Source organism: Scomber scombrus, chromosome 8 (assembly GCF_963691925.1).
Source record: "Scomber scombrus chromosome 8, fScoSco1.1, whole genome shotgun sequence".
Taxonomy (NCBI): domain Eukaryota; kingdom Metazoa; phylum Chordata; class Actinopteri; order Scombriformes; family Scombridae; genus Scomber; species Scomber scombrus.
This window is the reverse complement of record NC_084977.1, coordinates 24,543,837-24,567,749: the sequence shown is the minus strand read 5'-3', so window position 1 is coordinate 24,567,749 and position 23,913 is coordinate 24,543,837. Positions and strand designations below refer to the sequence as shown.

The following is a 23,913-nucleotide window of genomic DNA, read 5'->3' as shown; positions in this document are numbered from 1 at the left end:
TGACCCACTGGCTGCTATTTGCCTGCCACTGTCTTATCTTATCTCTGTATATGCTATCTATAAATACTGCAAACAAGTAATCTATTTATTTGTTATATTATACCCAAGAATGACTTAACCATTAAAGGAAACTAGAATATACATTTCTTGAAGAAAGTGCATGGATGAATGGCAGCTGCCACTACAGTCTGCTGCTCTAGCAAGGTGGGTTTACAGACCCAAGTTACCTCTACTATGTAATCTGATTACTTGCTCTGTACTCAATTCCAACCAACATTAAGATTAGCTAGTTAGTAAGTTAGGAAGAACCTTAAAGAATAGAGCTTAGATTTAAAGCTAGGGTAGGCAATTTATTTTAGAAGCATTTTTTGTTATATTTCTTGAAATTCTCGTTACATACTAGCAATCAATAAATCAAATGCTCTGACAATGAAAAAGAAAAAAAATCTGGAATCTGTTCCTGTCCTAAGCATGTAATTAGTGTGTAATTTGGTCTGCATGAAATGATTGGATGGCCAACTTGCCTATAAAGTGTGTGCAAATGCCCGTGCTTGTCTCGTGGGAGGGGCTTAGGACACAGAGGAGAGGGGGAAGAGTTGCAGGAGGTGGGCTGTGATATATTCTCCAGATGACTGCCTATCCCAGCTTTAATGAAATTATATATACCATTAAAAGAGCTTTTTTTTGGATTTGATCAGATGGCATGGTACCAAATCATTATCATGACAGAAGTAAGGGCATATTGCACAACTCACATTGATTGAAAATATAATGCATTTTACCTGCACTATTAAGCCAAGCAAAAAGAACCCACCTTATAATTTGCTGGATGAGGATGGGTGAAAAATATTTCTCTACTGTCCACGTAGACATGTGCCAACTTAACTGTTGTATAGAGCTGCTGCCAGCTGCTCTCCTCTCTCTTTCCCTCCCCTCATTTAGTGACCCACTAATGTTCTCTTCATTTTCTCATGAATAGATAATGGAAAAAAATCTAGTCTCCTCATGTGCATGTAATACAATTAAGACATTTTCAAACAATGTCAAATGGAGGGAGCAGAGAGATTTCAGTCAGTCTCTTCAGTGAGAAGGCAAAGACAGCATCGGTGACCTCTCCATTTTAGTGACAATTAATAAAACCTTCATATGGAATTTTCTCACTGCCATTTGGAACAACAATCACGGAGACCCTATACCCCTAAAAAAATGTGAGAATTTTGGGATGAAAAGACAATTGTCAAGATAGGAAACAAGAAAGACCAATTAAAAATCAAACACTACAGCACTCTCTGGTTTTATTGAGAGAAAAAAAGTTTTACCTGTGAGGAAGCTTTGCCAGAGTGTCGAGGAAGGTGATAAGAGAAAGGCTCAAAGACTTGTTGAATGACTAAGATGTTTAAGTAAGTAACTCCAAAAAATTGAAAGTTGAAAGCAAATCAATCTTACTTTAACACAGCAACACTGACATCCTCTTTCTTTTCTTGTCGTTCTCAAACCACCAACAACGCTCCCCTTAAATAAGCCCTCCAATCTATCAGGGAAGAACCATATTTTTAGCAGGCGTGTCCTATCCCTCACACCAGCGACAAAGTCACTTGTATCACTTAACATTGTTTACACACACACATCCACCATAGTATAGTCCTTACTATAAATACAGAACCAAACATTTAACTGATTAAAATAAATACCCCCATACTTAGTCTAACCCATGACATCACTGGTCATGTAAGTAAGAGATTAAAAGTAAGTAATTCAGTGCCTCCATGAATGTGTAAAGAGAACTGGATACAGTGTTGGAGACGGGCCCCATTCATTCCTATAAAAGCTTCTCAGTGGCACATAAAGCCAAAAAATGTTCTTCCTCTTCCACATAACTTCCATATTATTAGGCCCATGGAGCAAGCGCACTAGTGACTTCAGCAAGTCATCTAACGATCTAATTGTGCAGCTCTTCTAGACTTTGAAATCGGACCAAACGATTTACAGTCTATGAGTCTATGGGGAAAAGTATTTTTGGGCCCAATAGCATCACATGATGTTGTAGTACACAGTTTGGCCACTGTTCCTGGGGGCTTGGTGCCTCCCCCTTTTGTCTCCTAAAACTACGGTGGGTATACTAAGATAAAACCCAAATTAATCTTTTGGTTTCATATCTATTTTGAAGACCAAATAAATTAAATTGCTCACAACTTCAAAGTCGGGCTCCAACTAGGATTATTTTATTGTTTAATTAATTAATTGTTTAGTTCAGCAATGGCAAAACTGATACAAGCCATTGTGCATCATTTGGACTGCATTGGAAGTGATTTCATACACAGTTGCCTACCTGGATGCCAGCAAATGGCCCTATGGTCATCAAAGTTGTTGTGTGTGTCAATGGGGGTGTGGGTTAGGGTTATCTAGGAGGAAGTGGTTGGTTAGGGTTAGGGATACAGGAAAAAGTGTCCCTTTCTGCAGGTGCCTGGAGTTCTCCACTGGCGTCCTAGAAGGCCTCCACTTGGGTCCTGGAAGGTCCTTGATGTACAGTTCAGCTTATGAATAAGGTAAGACGGGAAAGGCTCAAAAAATACATAAGATATCACAACACAGAACACAACTTTGAATACTGAGGGATTGCTGAACGTTTTAAAGTTTGAACGGTATCTGCCAATGTATGTCCAAGCATGTGAGTTTCAAAGTTACAAAAAATGTTCAACTTTCCGACTAAGGTGGAACATTCCTCCCTCCTGCCATTATACATATGTCAACACATTTTTATAAAATCACTGGAATATGCTAGAAAAAAAGTGATATAGTCTAAATTGTGTATACATGTTCAAGATGTTAAAATTTAAACCAATTATTCAACAAATAAATATATCTGATAGGCCTATCTATAAATATTGGTTTATTTGCACATTTGTAAAATAAAAGTCATATGAAAATACTAAAATAAAAATAAAACACATATGCGGGTGAGGTAGAAACCTACTATGGGATATCTTATAAACCTCACCTATAAGAGATAAAAACACAATAATAATGCAAAGTAAAATACCAAACATAAATTTCATTAACCTAATTAATATAACATATTAATCAATCAATCAAACTTTATTTGATGTAACACAAAGTGCTTTACATAGTCAGAACAAACAAACTTATTAAACTCATGATCTCATGTTTTCTATCATAACTCTCAATAATCTGCAATGAGGAAACACCAGAGGTAGGATAAAAAATGTATATGTAATAAATGTAATAAATAAATAAGTTGGCTTTTAAAAATATAAAACATGCAAACATTATGCAATAAAATAAAGCAAAACAGCAAAAAGTATAAGTAAAAATAAATAAATAGACCATCAAACAAGCAATAAAATAAAGTAAATAAATTGTTATAAACTATATATGTGTTATACACTACCCAAGAATGAATGAAAAATTGAAGGGACACTACTTGTTAGATATCAAAACCCAGATACAGTATGTTGAGAGTGGGAGGAAATCCTCCATGTGCTCCTCTTGCCCTTTAAACCGGGAGGGCGGCGCTATGATTGGGGGGAGTTGCCCCGGTGTGTACGTGTGGCTGCTCTGCTGCTGCAGTTGCGTCCAGCCGTCCGACACTGCGGATCACACAGGGCTGTCTTTATATAGTGTCTCAGTGGGGGTCAAAAAAATGGTGAACGCAACTACCGTGAAGACCAAGCCGTACACGGACCAGAAACCCGGCACCAGCGGCCTGAGGAAGAGAGTCACCGTGTTTCAGCAGAACCAGCACTATGCGGAAAACTTCATCCAGAGCATAATCGCTGTCATCGAGCCTGACAAGCGGGCTGCTGCCACCGTGGTGGTGGGAGGAGATGGGAGGTTTTTCATGAAAGATGCCATTCAGTTGATCGTCCAGATTGCTGCAGGCAACGGGGTCAGTAGCATATTAGACTTACTGTCCGGTGTGTGTGTGTTTGGTTAGCTGACTCGAGCTAAGTAAACACACTTCTTCAGGTTAGCACGTAGGCTAACACCGAGCTAGCTGTCAAGTTATGTCAACTTCAGACTTCAGTGCAGTTTTTATAGTACTTTATGTCATATTGTGAGTTAGTCAGCTACCAGCAGAGATAGTGCCACCTTTTACTAACAGTAATATCAGGTTTTTTGTTAATAATAATATGCCATGTAGCTGTTATTGTCACTTATGTGGTTGTTAGCCATATTGAAAGGTTTTGCAAGGGATTCAAACACATTCAGTCAAGTTTCAATACATAATTAATACAAGCTCCATTCATCTGTTATGAAGGGATGACACTCTTGCTCATGCCTGTCAAGCTTTGTAATTATATATATTTATATAGTCTTTCATTAAGATTGTGCAGTCATCATAAGGTCCAGTGTAGATAGTGAACCCCTTCTACTTTGTGTTAAAATGGCAAGTGTCATTCAGCACCCGTGGTAATATTGGCTGCACCTTTCTCTCGTGCCAGCCTGACCGCGGTGATCTTTTGGATAAAGTGCATGTGGAGCACTCGCATGTCAAACCTTTACCTTTGACATTTGCACACTTGACACTAAAGAGCAGATTCAGCGCAGGAGATTCAAACCTTTTTTTTGGTGGATTACAAAAAACATTTCACATAGTTTTGCATTGCAGCATTTTTTGAAGCTTCATACACATGAGGAAGGAAAAAAACAGCATTGAGTGTCATTGTAAAAGAAAGCATTTAACCCTGTGTTGTTTTATAATGTGGTCGGATGCCACTGGCTGACTTCACTGTGATGCTGCTGAAACGATTTTAGGCAAGCAGGGGGCGTGACGTGCAACGTGCAGCCAGTCACGTTGCTCTGCATATGTCCCAGTGAACAGTACATACAGTACATCAGCGTTTATCAATTTTTTCAAGCATTAAAACCTCTCTATGATCTTATCCTACCTGTGATACTGTATGTACAATTGCAAGCATAAAGCAGTCTCAAAACATTTGGGCTAGGAATCAGGGTTACTGTCTTCTCTATGACCTTTCCCTCTCTCTTTCATGAGTGCTAGTCGTCTGTCTCTGTTATAGCTGCACCATCTGTGACTGCAGGTTACATCAGTGATCACAGTAGTTTGAAGCTGCATAAAGACGCGAAATGTGGGCTAGTTTTTGCAATTGTCATTGCCCCACTGCCTCAGTTAGGAAATACAGCAGTGTAGCGGAACAGAAATCATTGCCAAAGGTGCACAGACAAAAGAGGCACTGCTGCCAGTATGTTTACACAAAGTAAACCATGTTTAAATAGATTAGAGTTCCTGGACTGAGACCATGACATGATTTTAAAAATAGAGTCATCTACAAGCTACACATACAGTATGATACTGTTACGTAACCTTTCTGGTAGTTTACTGTGTGCCACATAGTAAACTACAGTATAACACATCAGAGTAGCACTGTGTATATTATTAGATTATGAAGTTTTGGCAGTATCTTTTAAGATTGCATTAAAATATGTATTTGTTTATTAACACTATAGCAAATAATGAAACAGTTATTGAAAGTATACAGTAGAATCGATAAAATGTGTTAAAATCTCAATCATAAGTTGCTCTCTGATTTACAGACCGTCATAATTACTGCAACTGAGACAGAATATAATATCAATATGAAGCTATGCCCATTGAAAAGAAATGGGACAGGCTTACTAGACATGTTCAGTTCAGGATTAATTATGTTTCTATCTTAGGGAAAAAGAAATGTCAGCTCACTAATCAAATACAGTAATCTTTAAATAACGTTAAACAGTTAGCTTACAGTTGGTAGCTATTCCTGTCCTTAAAGTTAAATAAAATTAAAATGTCATGGTCTCAGTCCAGGAACTCTAGTTTAACATTCAATGGTTTGCTTTGTGTAAACATACACAAACAAAACTGTCAGATTTTTTTAAATATTGTTCTACCTCTGACTCTTTGTTGTTCTCATGTGTCTATCAATGTATGCATTAATCTGTGCACATGTGCTCCTTCCTGCAGATTGGACATCTGGTGATTGGTCAGAATGGCATCATGTCCACCCCAGCAGTCTCCTGTGTGATCCGCAAGATTAAGGCCGTGGGGGGGATCATCCTCACAGCCAGCCACAACCCTGGTGGCCCCAATGGAGATTTTGGTATCAAGTACAACATCGCCAGTGGAGGTGAGTGAAACCTCCGCTTTCTAGTAAGATCAGTTTGACCCCGACCCTTGCTGCTCTGCAAGCAACACTAATGTGCATGAGTTTATTTGAAGAAGACTGTTCTGTTTTTGGCACATCATTATCTGCAATTTGCCCAGTATATTGTATCTTATGTTTATTAGTCATAACCATCCCATTTACCTTTACTTTGTCCTCAGGCCCTGCTCCAGAGGGCATCACAAACAAAATATATGATGTCAGCAAAAGCCTGCAGGAGTACCACATCTGCCCCGATCTGAAAGTGGATCTGTCCAAGATCGGCAAGCAGTCCTTTGAAGTGAACTCTAAGCCCTTCACAGGTACAGTAGCACGGAGAGTCTTTCCTTCAACTGAGAGACGAATACTTGAATGCAGTTCATCATCAGGGTTGAAAACTAATACCTGTAGCCTGCAATGTGATGACAAATTAAGGTTTTCGTTAATAACTGGACATCTGGACATTTGAAATGAGTGAAAGCACTTCTAAAATCCAATTATAAAAGGTAGTGTGCAATCGAATTTATTTATCTATACATCTACTGCTGTCCTTTTTGTTTGTCTCAGTGGAGATTGTGGACTCTGTTGAGGCCTACGCTGAGATGCTGAGGGAAATCTTCGACTTTGCTGCACTGAAGGAGCTTCTCTCAGGAGCCCATCACATTAATGTCCGCTTGGATGCTATGCACGGAGGTAGGAAACAGCACGGCACAGGCTTACACTTTTCTGACAGGTAAAAAAATAGCCTCCAGAACTGGTTGAGGATCCAGAGTTTCAACAGTGGACAGTTGCTGCATAGAAAAAAAAAAAGTTAATATCTTTGTATGTAGCTTTCCACAGCATGTACACAGCGTGTATGTAAAACATTCACTTTTGTCAAAGTTCAGTGTAATATATCATATTTTTAGAGCATCACAATGTAAAGGAGTTCCATAGTGTATACTTTATTACTGAACAAGATTATAGATGCTGTTTTATTAAAATCTGTATTAAGTGTAATGGCCCCTTTTTAATGCCTCACTCTCTCCCTCCAGTTGTTGGTCCTTATGTTAAGAAGATCGTCTGTGAAGAGCTGGGTTCTCCTGCCGACTCAGCCGTCAACTGTGTCCCCAAAGAAGACTTTGGAGGCCACCATCCTGACCCCAACCTGACCTACGCTGCAGACCTGGTCAAAGCCATGAAAGGAGGAGAATATGACTTTGGAGCTGCCTTTGATGGTGATGGTGTAAGTTAACCTTTCTTTCTGGGAAGATTATTTTACAGCTGATTAATCAAACACAGGGTGAGAGCAGAGTTGGTGATTTGGTTAAGAGTTTGAACTGATCTTGAATCTATGATGTCAGCTCCCACAAATTTGACTGACTCTGGTTTATTAAGATTGTAATTTGAAGTCTCGCTATTTAATTGACCAATAACCAAAATAACAGGCCTGGCTCTCTGGGTGAGACTCAAATGAACTCATTTTGGCACAGCATTTATTGAGGACAGTGAATGTTTCGAGTTAGCTGTATTTGTCTAGCTTTTCCACCCTGAAATATTTGTTATGTTTAATGAAAGAACAGATGAAATTTAAAACTTATAATGAGACCCAAAACATATTTGTACAAAATGGTGTTTGTTTTGGAAATGAAATACTTTTGAGGACAATTTCATATGCAGAGCAGGGATGTAGGGATTAAGTATCTTTTCTTTTTTTTTTAAATTAATCCCCAGAAGGCCTGGCAGTAAACTGTCCTGCTGAAATTGAGCTCACTTTAGTCTTTCATCACAGCTCAGGAACCTAATTCTTACAGGTTACAAATCCTGTTTACTATGTGTAGTTGCTGATCCCTGTCTGTATGTGCCCCTTGTTTTACTTCTCTGCAGGACCGTAACATGGTGCTGGGTAAACACGGATTTTTCGTGAACCCCTCCGACTCAGTGGCTGTCATCGCTGCCAACATTAAGAGCATCCCATACTTCCAGAAGACTGGTGTGAAGGGATTGGCTCGCAGTATGCCCACAAGTGGAGCCTTGGACAAGTAAAAACTACAAACCAACTAATCCAATGTTTTTACTTCCTGGATAAACCAAAGTGGAGAAGCCATGAACACTATTTTATTCTAATGCTGTTGTTTGTGTGTGCCAATCTATTCTAGTGTGGCTAAAGCTCTGAATATGCAGCTGTATGAGACTCCAACTGGCTGGAAGTTCTTTGGGAATCTGATGGATGCTGGCAAACTCTCACTGTGTGGAGAGGAGAGTTTCGGCACTGGTGAGTGAAAGATGTAATATTTAATACCACAGAACTCCAGTAAGAGAAAGCAGTGCCCCTTATGCATTTATTTGTCCCCTCTCTTCCCTCCCCTTTTTCTTTGCTAACTAACCAGGCTCAGACCACATCCGTGAGAAGGACGGTTTGTGGGCAGTGCTTGCATGGCTGTCAATCTTAGCCCACAGGAAACAGAGCGTGGAAGATATCATGAAGGATCACTGGCAGAAGTTTGGCAGAAACTTCTTCACCAGGTCAGCAATACTCCATGTAGAACTGTTTTGAGCTCCAAAAGACTATTTCAGGTTGCCAGGCTGCCAATTGTTTGTCCCATGATATGGTTGTGTTGAAACAGTCATAAGAACACCTCCTGCAATGATGCAGGGATGTTGGTTGGTCAAATGGCAATACTCTAGCACCTTCCAGTGGCAATTACAAGAACTGCAATACACAAGTGTATTCATATAGCAGTATTACAAATACCTTTCTAGAAGTTGCATGTTTTATGTAATCATTGAGACCAAATCAACATATTCACTGTGCAAAAAAAAAGAGAAAAAAGAATGTAACTTGACAATATGTTCAAACCTCTGATTTCCTATCCTTTTAATTAAATTAAAGCAGATTACAAATTTGCATCAATCTATATGAACCTTTCAAACAGGTATGACTATGAGGAGGTTGAATCAGATGCGGCCAACAAGATGATCAAGCATCTGGAGACAATAATGTTCGACCCAGCCTTCAAAGGAAAGAAGTTGTCTTCAGGTGAAAAGACCTATGAGGTGGCTATCTCTGACAATTTTGCCTACACAGACCCTGTGGACGCAAGTGTGTCCAAAAACCAGGTAAGGAATCTGCTCATCAGTTTTCTGTCTATCATTATCTTAATATTTTGAAATGATACCGCCCTGTTTAAAATTGTATAATATCAGTTATATTTCAATTAGTTTAAATTAAAGTCCTGTAATACATTATGGATAATACATTACCATTAAAATGCATCAGCATTAGATATTGCTCCACATGTTTTCCTGTTAATGTACATTTCCATTCATCCTCTTTTCTCATCCTTCTTTCTGCCTCTCTCAGGGCCTGAGGATCATCTTCACTGATGGTTCTAGGATTATTTTCCGTCTCAGCGGTACTGGCAGTGCAGGAGCAACCATCAGGCTCTACATTGACAGCTACGAGAAGGACCCCAAAAAGATTTACCAGGACCCACAGGTCAGGACTATCCCAGGCAGCTAGATCCAGTGAAATCAAGACTAGACAATGAAGTCATCAGATGAGAAAATAAACATCCATGGGACCAGCAGCAGTACAGGAGTTTTTTCTGTTCTCATGAATAGTTTCATATGTGAAAAACTGCAGAAAAGAAAAGAAATAATAAGGAAGTTAATACAGTTTGTCACCCCGTCATCTGCCTAGGTGGTAGCTGTCAAAGGTTAGCTCACACAGGACCCAAAACCCTTCAGGCTGGGTGGAATGATCTGCAATCTGCAAATGCAGCCAGCTTGCATTGGGTGGAGCTCTCTAGAAACGAGTTCCAGAGCCTGTATTCAACATAGGAGATTATGAAGGTGTTTGGCCAAGTCTTGAGTTATGGCAGCTTATCATGGCCAGTGTGAAGAGAGGGAACCATAGCACATGGGGAAAATAAAGAGCCTGAGTTCCAACTAGACACTTCATAAAGTAGTTTTGACTGGTGTGGACAGGGAGGTGATGTAGTACAAGAAAGCAAGACAAGACAGAAAAAAAGAGAATAAAAGACTTCAAGGCCTTTTTCCTCCTCGAGGCTCACTCGTCATGAATGAGTATATAAGCAGAAACATATTGCCTCAGACACTTAATCTGATAGATGGATGACTAGTGGGTTAATGGTTCAGTTAGCTGACTTTGTGTAGGTTTGATTTACACATCCAAAAGGTGACCTTGATGTATGAGCAGATTTTGAATGAAAAAGGAAACACTTAATATTTCTGCCGAAATTGGTTGTGAATCCAGTATGTTGAGCTTCATACTGATTCATCATACTGTTGTATGCAAATTATTGTAATTGTGCTTAGTCCCGTAGTTTATTCTGTTTTAGTCTGGCAGATCTATGTTTGGGCCACTGAAGTTGATGTGACATTTTGGTGATGCTTGTATCTAGAGTGATTTTTAAATTGCAAGGCAGCAGTGCTGTACAATTCACCTATAGCCCAGTAAAAGTCATTAGCACTGCTGCCAGTGATTATTAATTGATTATTCCTAATTGCTTTGTGTATAAATGTCCATATAAAATGTCCATTGGAATTTCCCCAAGCCAGAGATGCTACTTCAGATGTCTTTTCATGTCCAACCAACACCAAATAAGTTCAATTTCCAATTACATGAAGCAGAGAAAAGCTGTAAATCCTCACATTGGAGAAGCTGGAACCAGGGAAAAATTTCAAATTTCAACAAAGCTAATAACTAATTGTTTAAGCTATGATGGTGATAAAAAGCTGTATTGCAAAAGAACGCTATCACTCAGTCCTCTTGTCTTATAGCAAGTCTTAAATCATGTTTTTGTTTTTTAAAAACTGTCAAGACAGGGAGACAAAAATGTTTCCATGAGATTATCAAATCAGTTAACACTTGTATCCTTGTTGTGTAACAGGGAAACAGGGACTCTTGATTAAATAGTTTGGCATCTCTGTAACCTGTATGAGAAAATGCTTGTACTGGAGGATGTGTGAGAGCAGCATGATCTGAACAGGAAGTCATATGTTTTGTGTGTCATCTCTTTGTGCAGGTTATGCTGGCTCCCTTGGTAGACATCGCTCTTAAGGTCTCTCAGCTCAAAGAGAACACTGGACGCACTGCACCCACTGTGATCACATGATTCCTCTGCCACACTGCCTCACTCGCCCTCAGCAACTGGATACCTCCGCTGTCTCGGGGGTGAAGTTTCCCTTGAATGCTGTCTTTGCTTCAGTTCCTTTGCCCTCCTAAAAACAAAGCTGGATGAAACACTGACACGGAAAATACAGGTTGACTAGCAAGAAAATACACAAGAAGCACTTGATTTATCTTTCACTGACAGTTATCCACTGCCATTATCTGGTATTGACTTTAAACGCAAGGAAGAAAGTCATAAATAATTTATCATGGCGCTTTTAAAGTGACCTGCCTTACATACAGACATTGTCACATTTGTAAAAAAAGATTAGGCATTTGCAATTTCACAACTGTCTAATATCAAAACTGTCTTGATATTTTTAAGATTAAATTGAGTGTGTGTCATGTAATTTCTGGAGCCATATTCAACTGTGTCATCATCCAGATGTGTTCTGCAAATATACCTTTTTAAATTTAAAAAAAAATACTGAACTGACTATAAATCAGCAATTTGGGGCAACTTCACCTGTCTCCCTCCACTTGTCCCCTGCTGACATGGTGCCTTCCCCTCCCTCTGTTATCCAAAACCACCAAAATAGCCTCTGTGAACCTGAACCATGAAACCACAGTTCAAGTCGTGAGAACTAACACATCCATCATGAATAAAAGAAGCTTAAAAAAGAAACAATGTGGTCATGTTTTCAAATCTAACATTGTCTTTTTTCCCCTTATCATTTAATGCAGATGTCCATCATAGACACAAACAAATCACAATGTTAACAGGTATTTATTGATGCTGTACTTTTGCTTCAAGAAACCATGGTGGCTGACCAAGTGATCAAGCCAACAATAATTGCCTTAGCAGACCTGGCTATAGAAACCTGAGCATTCACAAGAGAGACTAAAACAAGAGTGTGTGTGGTAGTATTAATGACAGCTTCTTTTCAACCAGGAAATTATTCTAGATAAACGAAAAAATCCTGTCCCACAGTGAGTGAGCCAAGTTGTAGGACAAGCTTCCAGGAGAATAAAGTGCTTCGAAAAGGTCAACTTCTGTCCAAAGACATTCTTTAGGCAAGCAGAGAAGCACAAACTGATAAATTGTCTCCCTCCCCCACAAGTCTTTGTGTGTAATGAGATAGGCAGTGTAATCCTGATTAACAATTAGTTATAAAATGTCAGGAGGTCAGGGTATCCCATAGACCATATCGTAAGACAAACAGGCAAGAGCTGAAACAGATTTGGATTTTGGAAATGCTTTGAAGTGTTATTTTTCACAAGGGGAATGAGTGAATGATGTTTGAAGCAGCTTGGGTCTATTTGAGACTACACAGGTATTGGATTGGTGTCAACTTTTTCCTCACACTGCTCCCATATCTGGACGTAAATTGGCTACAATTTAGTTAATAGGAGCAAGGGTGGAAATGCTCAGTGTTTCTCTGAACACGAAAGGGAAAATTGGCCTCAATCACAGATCGCACATTTTCCGCCAATTTCTGTCATGCATGTCAATGTCATACATACTGACCAACACAATCAGTTGTACCTGTTAGCACTAATCCCCCAACCCCCAAACCAACCCCCCCACAAATTAAAAAAAAAAAAAATACAAAAAACACATGGAAAATAGTTAAAGTTCCTGAGCTGGAACTAATTGGTCAATCAAGTTGTATTTTCTCACAGATATTCAAAGAGTTTGATGTATGACGAAATTATGATATAGCTGACTATTACTGCTGTTTTACATTTCCTGTGATTTTTACTGACACAAGCTTTGAGGCACACTTTTCAAACGGCCTTGTTGATGATTAAGAGCTAGATCAGAATAAATGTTTCCAATCCTTTATCTGTGTTTACATTACAATTGAGGATATGGCTTTTCAGGCCTATTGCCAGCCTTCAGAGGTACAGTCTGTGGCATTTGGGATGTTATAACTGCCCTAAACAGTTCCTCTCTATTCCCTTAGGCATCACAACAACGGGGTGGAAATTTTTTCATGCTGCATTGTTCAGACCCTGTCAGCCTGACATAGTGCAATGCATAATGTGTTCCTCTTGTTCAGCTGGTAATGGCTTACAGGCTGTATTTGGATTGGCTGTCATTACATCAGGTAATCACTATAAGGCTTACATTAAACTGGCCTGGTCCTTAGCTATTAGATGTCTAAATGGCTTTCACTGGAGCTGGCATGGAGCCGTGTGTTTTTAGAGCAGCCGATTTCAATGCTCTCCTGCAAGAAGAGGGTAACGCGGTGGACAAAGACATCATTCTCAAAGTCCTCAAATAAGGCCTAAAGAAAGTATACGCTGTGATTTTGCAGTCAGTCAGGTTTTTACCCTTCTGTTTCTTGTGTGAGCCTCTTCTCTTATGCACATATTCTCTGTCAAGTGATGTACCTGACCATATATTTTACATTGTTTTATCATGGTGCTGCAAATAAAGATAGTGAACCATGTTTGCAGGCATACAACATTGCTCTCTAGGAAGTTATATTGGTTGTCATGGCCAGATTAATCTTTAAGATGAGCCGTTTGTTCCTCTCTCTTTCTGTGTCTTGTACCCTGGGCTGGAATATTTCAAGACTCCAGATATGGCAGTAATTGATTAAATACACATTTCATTCAAGTATATGTGTACCATGTCAGAACAGTATCAGTTGAAATGTCTTAAAACTACATTTTGACACAGCACCCATCTGGAGACCCTTATCATGTTGATGTTAAGTGGTGCATATCCCAAACAGAGTTACAATTGACCAAGTTAATCTAAATCAATTGATAGGGATTTTAAAGGGGGCCACTGGTGTTCTGGTGCCCCTGTGGTAAGCTAACACATCCCACAACTGTTTGAAACTGATGTTTGGATCTCTCTCCATTCTCCTGGTAACAAAGCTAGTCAAAGCTGAAGTGTTGGACATTTACATATAAATGAACATCTCTTACATTGAAGCCCTTTCCAAACAAGCTCACACAATGCTGATTATGGACGCAAGATGCCGCCAATCTCTCTGTATTTCACAGTATACCAGAATTGATCTGGTGTCTGGTGGTGATATTCCTGCGCTTGGTGCACCAGAAGTGATGCATTTTACATTAACCAGCAATGTTTGGTTTGCCAGAGCTATCCACACCAGAGGCAGAGCCAGCTAACTTTCCAAATGTTATTGGATTGTATGGATCAAATAATGATAGTGAAAAAAATGATTTTGCATGGGTTGTGACACTCAAGACAATTAATCATCCGTTCTACAGCCACAACAGTAGCAACCAGCTCATGCATGTACTCTATAACTAGGTAACTACTATTCACAGAAGGGGGAGAAAAGTTACACACTGCAGATTTAAGTAAACAAACTAACCACCCAAAATGTTTGGGGCATAATGCCTGTCATGCCAATTGCTGAATTGTAATTTGACATGTAGCTAATTTTCAACATTAGCTATAGTTATCACAGCAATATAACATTCGTTAATAATCATATTTGGAGTAACTTCAGAACCTATTTGAAGGTGCCTGCCATGTAACTACTGTACAAAGTGCTCCAGCAGAATGATGTTAATGATGCATACTATACATGCTTTTAGACAAATTAATCATGTTCACTTAATACAAGATTAATTATATCCATGGAAATTGAGGTAAACCGCTCACTTAAACATTTGAGTTTTGCCTGCAAAATGTCCATTTGGTCTTCCTACAGGTCATGTAAGAAAGTAACTATTATTTACTGAAACAGCACCATTAAATTTAAGAAACATGAAATGCTCAGGTTTCAGACTTAATTTGTGCTTTGGAAATCTGGATTAATGCTATGTCAATCCAAAGCTAGAAAGTTAGCACAATAAACTACAGTCTGTCTTGTTAAAACAATAGTGTTTATTGCCTCTAGCTCATCTGCTGGAAGTGAACAAGCTTTGACAGGGTGTGTGAATTTAAAAAAGTATCACATTGCCTCATCCAAAAAAAAAAAAAAACTTGGCATATTAATAGATGTAGAGGCTCCACATGAGTCATCACCATCTTTACACTCTCAATTTTCCAGATCTGGAGCCGAAGTGTGCAGGATGATATGTGAGGCCATAAAAACTGTTCAGCAATGGGACGAAAATGGGTAAGAACGTTTTCTGACCACACAGCTGAACCGAGCAGTGAGAAATAGAGGCTGGATTGTGTCCACAGACCGCTTTGTATCCTGTCATCCACCCTTCATCTGGCTCTCAATCAATAGGAAGACAAATACTCCACAAAACTTAAAAAATTCTATGGCCCATTGTCCTCTGAAGTGTATGTTTGATATAGAGACTATTTGGACCTTTTGTAGGTTTTGAGAAATACTCAGGATGTTAAAATGCAATGTGTTTGTATGATTTGACCTCAAACAACAACAAAAAAAGTCCTATCAGTGCCTCATTTGTCTCTAGTCCATATGCACTCCACTAAGAATAAAAACAAAAGGAGGGAAATGCAATAGGCTACACAATCAAACCCAGTGATGTATTTTGTGCTGCATGTGTTCAACTGCAAGTAATTATTTTTTTCTGCCTCCCAAAATGTTTTTGGAGGCCTGATTGAGAAGAATGGGAGAATCAATAGTTGCCTCTGCATCATAGTATGACTTTACATTTTCTTGAGTCTCTGAAAGGTTTATTAAAAAAAAAGATACATCTCAAGAAATGTAATCTTTTGAGGTGTGTAGTGTGTTTGTTCTATATTATGGTATCTGTAAGATTTTGGTTTTGTCTGCTTGCAGTAAAGGGTTCCCTTTTCTTTTAATGCAGGGAGACAATATTATTGGCCATACTTGAAAGTATCCCTCCATCCTGCGTTTGTTGTACATTATCACTGATTGCAGTATGTTCCAAAAAACACCTCGTGGGAATAGAATAACGTTGCAACATGTCATTTGAGAGGTAAGTCCATAAAAATGCAATATGTAGCACTGAATTAAACTGTGGGTTAGACAAGAGTGGGTGTGGGGAGGAAAGGGATGCAGTGAGGCCAATATGGTCTGTCAGGCATTTAATGATGTCTAAACTGGGATGGAAACTGTTTTGAGTTATCCGCTGATTGAAGAATGCGTAAAGTGCTAACACATTTTTCAGAGGGACGCAAGGAAAATGAGATAGAAACACAAATGATTAGAGTCATCTGAGTATGTGGAGAAAAAGAAACAGTTATGGAGAGGCATAACAAAATGCCGAGAAGATGTGGCAGATATTTTTGAAAGGCCATCGACACCGTCAACCCTTCATTCTCTCTTATTGACTGAGACATCATTGCCAATTCTTTAACAAAGAGCCTCCCTGTCCATGTGCTGTGGCCGCTGTAGGAAGCCTAAGGGATCTGCTCTTCAAAGAGACCTTCAGAGCCCTAATCCATTCCACCATGAAAGTTAGATGACTTTCACCATGCATGGTTGCAATTTTAATAATCATATCCTACTTTAGGCAAAATGAAGTCAATAGACATCAAGGAGAAAAAATAGGCCAATGTCAGAAATAATCTTGCTACTTGATGGGCCCAGCGGTGAGATCTTCCCCCTCCAAAACGCCTCCTACTCCTCTGAGGCTCCTTATTACAGAGAAAACCACCTAAACACAGCTTAGGTTAAATTCATTTGGCTGCTTAAACAGCAAATTTAAAAGGGTGCCTCAGTAAGAAACACAGCTGACATATGATGTACATTGCCTCACACATTTCTCCACACTGCAATCAGTCATGCCCAATTTCTTTTGGTTTGACAGTTATTTACAGCTATTCTGTTTGATTTCGTTCTCCATGTGGCCTTGTGTTGTGTTAATTGAAATGTTTTGTGGAGCTTTGTGCAGACATTTAAACACACAGCCGCACACACTTCTGGAGTGCCACTATCTTCCTGTGGTCCAAAAGAAGCTCAAACTCACCAGAAGTACGCACTCAAACCACTTAAAGTCCTTGAAATTGCAGCCTTCAAGAAGAGGTTAGAGCCTGGAGTGTACATATTTCAACGTTGGGTGGCTTTCAATTGAAACTGATTTAAATAAAAAACTTGTCTTTTTAAAAATCACAACCACTGGCATGAAGAGTTGTTAAGTTCAAACTATTAAAAGTGAGACAGAACTCTCACTCATCATCAGCAAATGAACTGCAGTCTCTGTTTACATGCTGAATTGCTTGAACTGACCGCAGCCCTGGTTTGGATCAGAGTTTTTGGCAGCTTTTGCAGCCTGCTGCTTCGTATCCCCGAACCCCCCATAATCGCAATATTCTTAATTTCCACAAACATTTAAGTAATGGTGGACTAGGGACACTGCAAAGATGTGTTGAAATACAGTAAGCAGTATTACAGGGATTTCTGAATGGTAAATGGACTGCATTTATATAGCGCCTTTCTAGTCTTCCAACCACTCAAAGTACTTTACACTATATGCCAACATTTACCCATTCATACACTGATGGTAGAGGCTGCCATGCAAGGTGCTAACCTGATCATCAGGAGGACTACTAAACTGGAGGAACTGGGGATCAAACTGCAGATCTTCTGATTAGTGGACAAGAATATAGAAGTATTGAGAGTATCTAAGTGTGTATAGAGGAAAGGAAGGTTTTGATTAAAAGCCCTGGTCTCGGACCATTAGGTCTGACAAGGAAGCGGGACATTGGAGGTGAAGCCCTAACACTTGTGAGCAACCCACTACAGAGGCACCCCGGCCACCCCTCTCTTCAATTAAAAATAAACCAGTCTAAAGCATTATTCATACTTGTTATTTCTTTGCTCTGTAACAGTTAAATCAAAACATAACTTCAGAGGGGATATTTCCCTTTAATGAGCAGGGGTAGGTCACAATATGAGAGAACCGGAGATGCTAAATTACTACCATTCTTTTCCTGCCCCAAAAATGACGGTGTTAGTCTTTCAAAGTGCTCTGTGTGTGCAGACTCACATGCAGAGACAAAGTATGTGTCAAAAGCCAGAAGTGAGTAAAGTAAAATGAAACAAGGTGTGGGGTTATAGAGGAGAAGGTTGGGTGGGTTCATAATACTGTAAGGCTCTGGAATTAATAATTCTATAAAGGTGCATGTGTTTGTAGCCATGCTTAACATGTCTGCAGGCGTGATTGTTCAAGGCACAAGAGACCTCGTCTCTTTACGCTCACTTTTCCCTCTCCGCCATTCATCTGTCTTTGTCTCTGTACAAGTAATGCATGGACGGAAATCAATTGAAGTTCACTGGGTTAAACATTTGGATATGGTTTTAATATGGTAAGTAATTCATGTAGTTATTATACAAAGGCAACAACTGTAATCATCTAATCAGCTCCAGATTGGCTCATTATCAGATCATCCAGAGAGATACATTCAGATACATTAACAGTTCTCTATTATGTCACATCACTCTGGACGGTCAAACAAGAGTATGTGCAGTTGAAGAAATAGACATATTTTCACACGCTTGGATTGAGCTGTCACTGGTAGCAATACAGTAGTAGTAGTACAACCCAGTGTCATGACACTTATAGTCTTGACTTACAGTTCAACAAACCAGGTACAGAGCTAAGTGGAAAAATGCACAGTGATAATTTTTCTGAAATATCTTTAAAAGTAGTAGTTATACTAAAATAAATCATTATTATTACTTGTATGGGAATATACTTAGAAATATCACAAGTGCAATAAAGCATATGGCTGTGCTGAATCCACTATTCACAGTCCCTGAATTCAGTATTGGTATATGTGTGCTTTTTTTCATTTGCGAATATTTTCCCCCTTGTAAATACTGTACCTTGTAAATCAAGTACAGGAGACAGCTTGAGGCATGAGTCAAATAAACAGCTTCTTAGTGCCTTGTGGTTATTTTATAAATACACTCTCTGATCTTATTATAGTGCCCATAGCACACCACATAAAAAATTTACTTCATTAATTAATTTTGTTATTATAACAAATTAAGTTTGGGAGTGCAATGGGAACTCTACAACAACTATCTATCATGAAGCTATCATACTATAACTTCTGTATTGGGTTTTTAAACTATTCCTTAAGAATTATTGATGTTTAATCAGGTTTGACCTTTTTGCTCTATAGTGATTTTATCTGTCAGAATTTGTAGTCAATTACTGCTGAACATAGTGGCACACTGTTAAGTTATAAGTTACTGATAATATTTTAATTTCCAAAAGACATTAATTTCATGGGACCTGTACACTTGTACTTCAGCTAATTAATTTTTTCAAATTCAAATCACAAACTAAAAACAAATATTTAAAGGACAGGTTCACAATTTTTCAAGTCAGCAGTCAGATGCCCAAATGAACTTTGAAAGAGGTTTTCTGCGCTGTAATCCTTCCTCCTGTTATACTGACTATTAACAATTTCTCTTCAAATACTTTTTCGATGTAAGTATTTAGGGCCAAAATCCACAGTCATTTTTGAGTAAAAAAGCATTTATCTGAAGCTTATATGAGGCTTCAGCAGTCTGAGTTAGTCAAGTGGATATCTGCCACAGTAACAGCCTTTTTAGCATCAGGATCCTTCTTTATGTTTCCTCTGATGGTGCTGAGCTGTACTGGAAGTATAGTAACAAAAAGAGGGACTTTGGCACTAAAAATACTTTAATGTTGGTTTAAGTAATTTGGATGATTCAAATTGCAAGCTTCACATTAACTTCAGATACACTTTTAAATATATTTTGCTTGTGGATTTTGGCCCCCATCACTTAAACTGTAAGTGCTTTATGAATGGATCTTCTGATGGCCAATTTAAACAGGAGGAATGATTATGCAAAGAAAAAACAATTACAATGTTCTTTTAAGCACCTGACTATTGTTTTAAGACAGACTTGAAAAATTGTGAACCTGTCCTTTAAGAATAAATCCTTTATTGAAAGGCCGGCGTCTCCCTCTCTGATCGTTCCTGTAATGAACACAAGGTGGCGACACATGGCTAATCAGAGCCATGTGGCTCTTGTGGGCGCAGAACTCAGTGAAGTTTGTAGGAAGGATTGCGCTCAGTTCGGGAGACAGACAGACAGACAGACAGAAAGGGCAAAGTGAGCTGCGCTCCAGCGAGGAGGAAAAAGACAGAAACCAGGAGAGACAGCGACAACTTTCTTCCAGACAATTATATTTTTATGCAGATGGTTTTGGTGAACTTGGAAAGAACGGCGGAATAAAGCGCACAAGTTACCAACGCACTGTATTGTGAGTTTAATCACTTTTTGGAGGGGCTCGAAATTAAATTTTTAGTGTAGTGGATGTTAAAAGCGGGCGAAGGTTGAACACAGAGCCGGAGGAATGTATCCAACTCGGGCAGCAGCGAGCCAGCGTCTCTGGAGATGTCCAGCCTGCGCTCTCTGGATCGCCCTGCTTCTCCACAGTGTCCTGTACCTGAGCGCGTCTGGTGAGTCTCAAGACTTCTTCCTTCCCTCGGAAATCATTCTCGTCTTCCCTCTGCTTCTCTGCTGGCTTTTCTCACTCTGTGGTTCATCCACACACGCCTGAATTGAACGATGCACTCTGTCATCCTTGACGAAAAGTCACCGCAGTTATTTCTACTGTGTTTTGTGCGCTCAGTTTATCGCAGTTTAAAGACAGTTTAAGTTATCCATCACCATGTTCCAATGGGGAGACATATTCTTAAAATCGGTCTGTTTGTTTTTGATATAATCTCATACATGTAGTTCAAACTGTTGTTCCATACATACAAAGACGAGCTGTGCGCCATCATTCAGCTTCCCCTCTCATGTAAATGATCTTTGGATTTTAGATTATCGTCCTATTGTCATTCTGAAACCTCTGCACGGGGAAAGACTTGACTCCATTGACAGACAATGGGGGGCTCTTAACTAGTCAGCTGGATAGCTATTGTGCCCCTTAACCTCCCCCTCTATAATTTGGGTCAATTTAAAGATAAGGGATACATGAAGTCTCATTTACAAAGCAAATACTGCCTGTTTTAGAAAATAAGATGAGGGTGCATGGAAAACATCTGGGAAAAACAGACCAGTCTGTGACTTAAACAAAATCTAAAACAATCTTCAAAATATACCTTCAGTTTAATTTTCTGTAAACGTAAGAAGTTACAGATCGTTTTTTTAATTTCTTGTAATAATATAGGCTATCTGCGGCCTTCTCCGTGGCTGACTGTGTGGTATTCACATGTTAAAGAAAGGGTGTCCTGATGTTACATGTAACTGGACATTGGTTGACTAATATAAGTGTGATTGAATTTGGCTCGTATGCAGTTTTGAATTGTTTATGAAGCCGCTGGGGGAAAGCATTTTAATTGTTTGTCCTCTGGCTTCTGAGTGTATAGTAAGTATAAAACAGTCCTCCCCTCCGAAATGTGTAGTGATGAATTATCTCCGGAAAGGTTTTCCGGGTTTGTTTGGATTATCTCTGTCCTCCTTAAATACTTTTATGCATTATTTACAATGGAGGTGTACAGTGGATGCTGTGTTAAGCATAAACTTTCTGCTGTGGCCCTTCCCTTGCCATCCCTGTTGTCTCTTAATCTTTCCCCCTCTCTTTCTTGCTCTGAGGCAGGGAGAAAAGCTAATCCACATTATTGAACTGGTTGATTTAGCTATAATTTCTTCAAATTAAGTTTTGTGAGAGAGAATATGGAGTGGGAGAAAACGAGGTCCCAGTCATTGAAGCTACTTTCTATCTGGAAAGAGAAAGCATTCTTTTTTCATGTAAATTGCACAGTCTAGAGGCACAATCTACCCTGGAAATTAAATTTCAAATGCTAATACTCTTATACATGAAGCAAAACTGGTTATGTTCTGACAATTTCAGAGATTCTCTGCAGCTGCTCTGAATGAAGATTTTGATATTGACTTGAGAATTGAGCTATGGACATGACAATTACATTAAGATGCTTTATTGCTCCTTTGCATCCACACACTCGAACTCCAATTCACAGCAAATAAAGCAGTTCTGGGATAAGTTTGCGGGTTATCACACAGAGTATTCTTTCCTGGCTCACTGGAATGGGAACAGTCAGGGAGAAACAACCGTGTGCTTCAACTGTAATCAAATGTGAAGAGAAGAATGATCAGTGGGCAGTGGCTGCAGTGTGGAACCATCTGAGCAAACATGACAAAGAAGAAACTGAAAGGCGTGGTTGCCTGTCTATATTTGCTGCCGTCTACTTACTGATCAGCAAGCGAGCTTCCAGTCAGTGGTCACTGGACTGTCATTAGTCCATAAACCAGTATTTCCAGGAACAATCAAGGCTTCCACTGATCACTACAACAAGCGCCTGTTCAAATTATTTGGTGTTTTGTTGACATTGTAGGCTTGACAAATGAATAAACCAACAATAATAATATGCATGTAAGAATGATTTATGTAGCACGCATTTGAAGAAATTTGTATTTTATTTGACCATGCCCTTGGCTTCTATTGATACATAAAACTGGGTTTGATTGGCTCACAAAATGCAGTCCAAACCACATGCTCTTCTGCCAGCTCTTCAGCGAGCTAAACACTTCCAATAAAGGTTGAAGAATAACCTTTGAAGTTTTTCCTAGAGACAATTTTGAAACTGTGAATATAGTTTTTTTCACACATCAAATCAGAAAAAGATACCTTAAGCAACAGTCAAACCAAAGTTATTTTAGACATGAATTAGTTCAGTTAAAAGGAAATTGGATTCACAAAAGTATACACTAGCTGTCAAATTAGGTACATTTTTCAGGAAGAAACAAAGTATCACAAGTAACTGAAGATCAATACAACAGTCTATTTAGGCCCAATCAGACAGGGCGCTTTTTGCAGGTTGCAAAATGTGAGGCGCACTGCTCTGCCTTTTCTGTTGAAGCCTACAATTTAAAGAAAAAGCTAATTGCTGCATCTTTTTAAAATTGTTGTTAGGCAACCACTGAACCACCTGTCCTTAGCCTAACCATTTTTTGTTGTTGCTGTGAAGTAAACTTAATCCAGGCCTGCTGTGTTCTGTTCAGATCGTATTAACTACAGTTAGTAAAGTCATATAGCCTCACTCTCAATTCATCTGATTGGACAATGGGAAAAAGTGCAAATTATGTTGGTAGGTTTTCGCTCAGAGTTGAAGTTTTTTCAACTCGAGGTGTTCAGGGAGCTCGTGCAAAAAATGTGAGACACATTAAGCAGAAAAACAGGAGGCGCTCAGCACACCAAAGCAGCAAGCAAAAAGTTTCACTCTCATTGAAAACAATTACAAAAAGCTGCTCCATGCCGCTAAAAAGAAACTCTGTCTGATTGAAGCTATAGAAGGTTTCATTAGCAAAACATTAGCTCCAGATAGTTAGTAAATTGGTAAGCTTCGTTAACAGTACTATAGTCTAAAACTAAGTTCTACTAAATCATAAATCAGCAATCACGAAACAGGTGTAAAAAGAGATAATATTCCAATAAAGGTTCTTGTGGAGTAGATAAACATGTGTGTCAATATTTGCCTTGTCACAGATCTGATGTTTGGATGTAACAATGTCAGTTAAGCAGCAACTGCAATACATCTGTGTCAGCAGGGGTTGCTATAGCAACATAATGTTCAGCTGAAACCAACCACTGGTTACAGTGCAGATATACTCCTCCAAAACAATGTTACACTTTTTCTGTCTTATCTTTAGATATTCACATCTTTTTAGCTAATGTTAGAGATCAGGT

The 23,913-nt window shown here is 39.1% G+C and overlaps 2 protein-coding genes across 2 annotated transcripts in view; both read left to right on the top strand.

The window, feature by feature from the left end:
* Positions 1-3,579: 3,579 nt before the first annotated feature.
* On the top strand, positions 3,580-11,968 carry pgm1 (phosphoglucomutase 1). Its single transcript, XM_062423729.1, has 11 exons — positions 3,580-3,907; positions 5,987-6,149; positions 6,347-6,487; positions 6,732-6,857; positions 7,199-7,389; positions 8,031-8,185; positions 8,303-8,418; positions 8,534-8,669; positions 9,080-9,263; positions 9,508-9,642; positions 11,195-11,968. Exons 1-11 carry the CDS (start codon positions 3,662-3,664, stop codon positions 11,282-11,284), a joined length of 1,683 nt encoding a protein of 560 aa, XP_062279713.1. The 5' UTR covers positions 3,580-3,661; the 3' UTR covers positions 11,285-11,968.
* Positions 11,969-20,553: 8,585 nt separating this feature from the next.
* Positions 20,554-23,913, top strand: part of ror1 (receptor tyrosine kinase-like orphan receptor 1) — a 128,335-nt gene continuing 124,975 nt past the window's right edge. The window contains exon 1 of the mRNA XM_062424498.1: positions 20,554-20,659. Within this exon, the coding sequence (XP_062280482.1) occupies positions 20,554-20,659 (106 nt within the window). The remainder of the gene's footprint in view (positions 20,660-23,913) is intronic.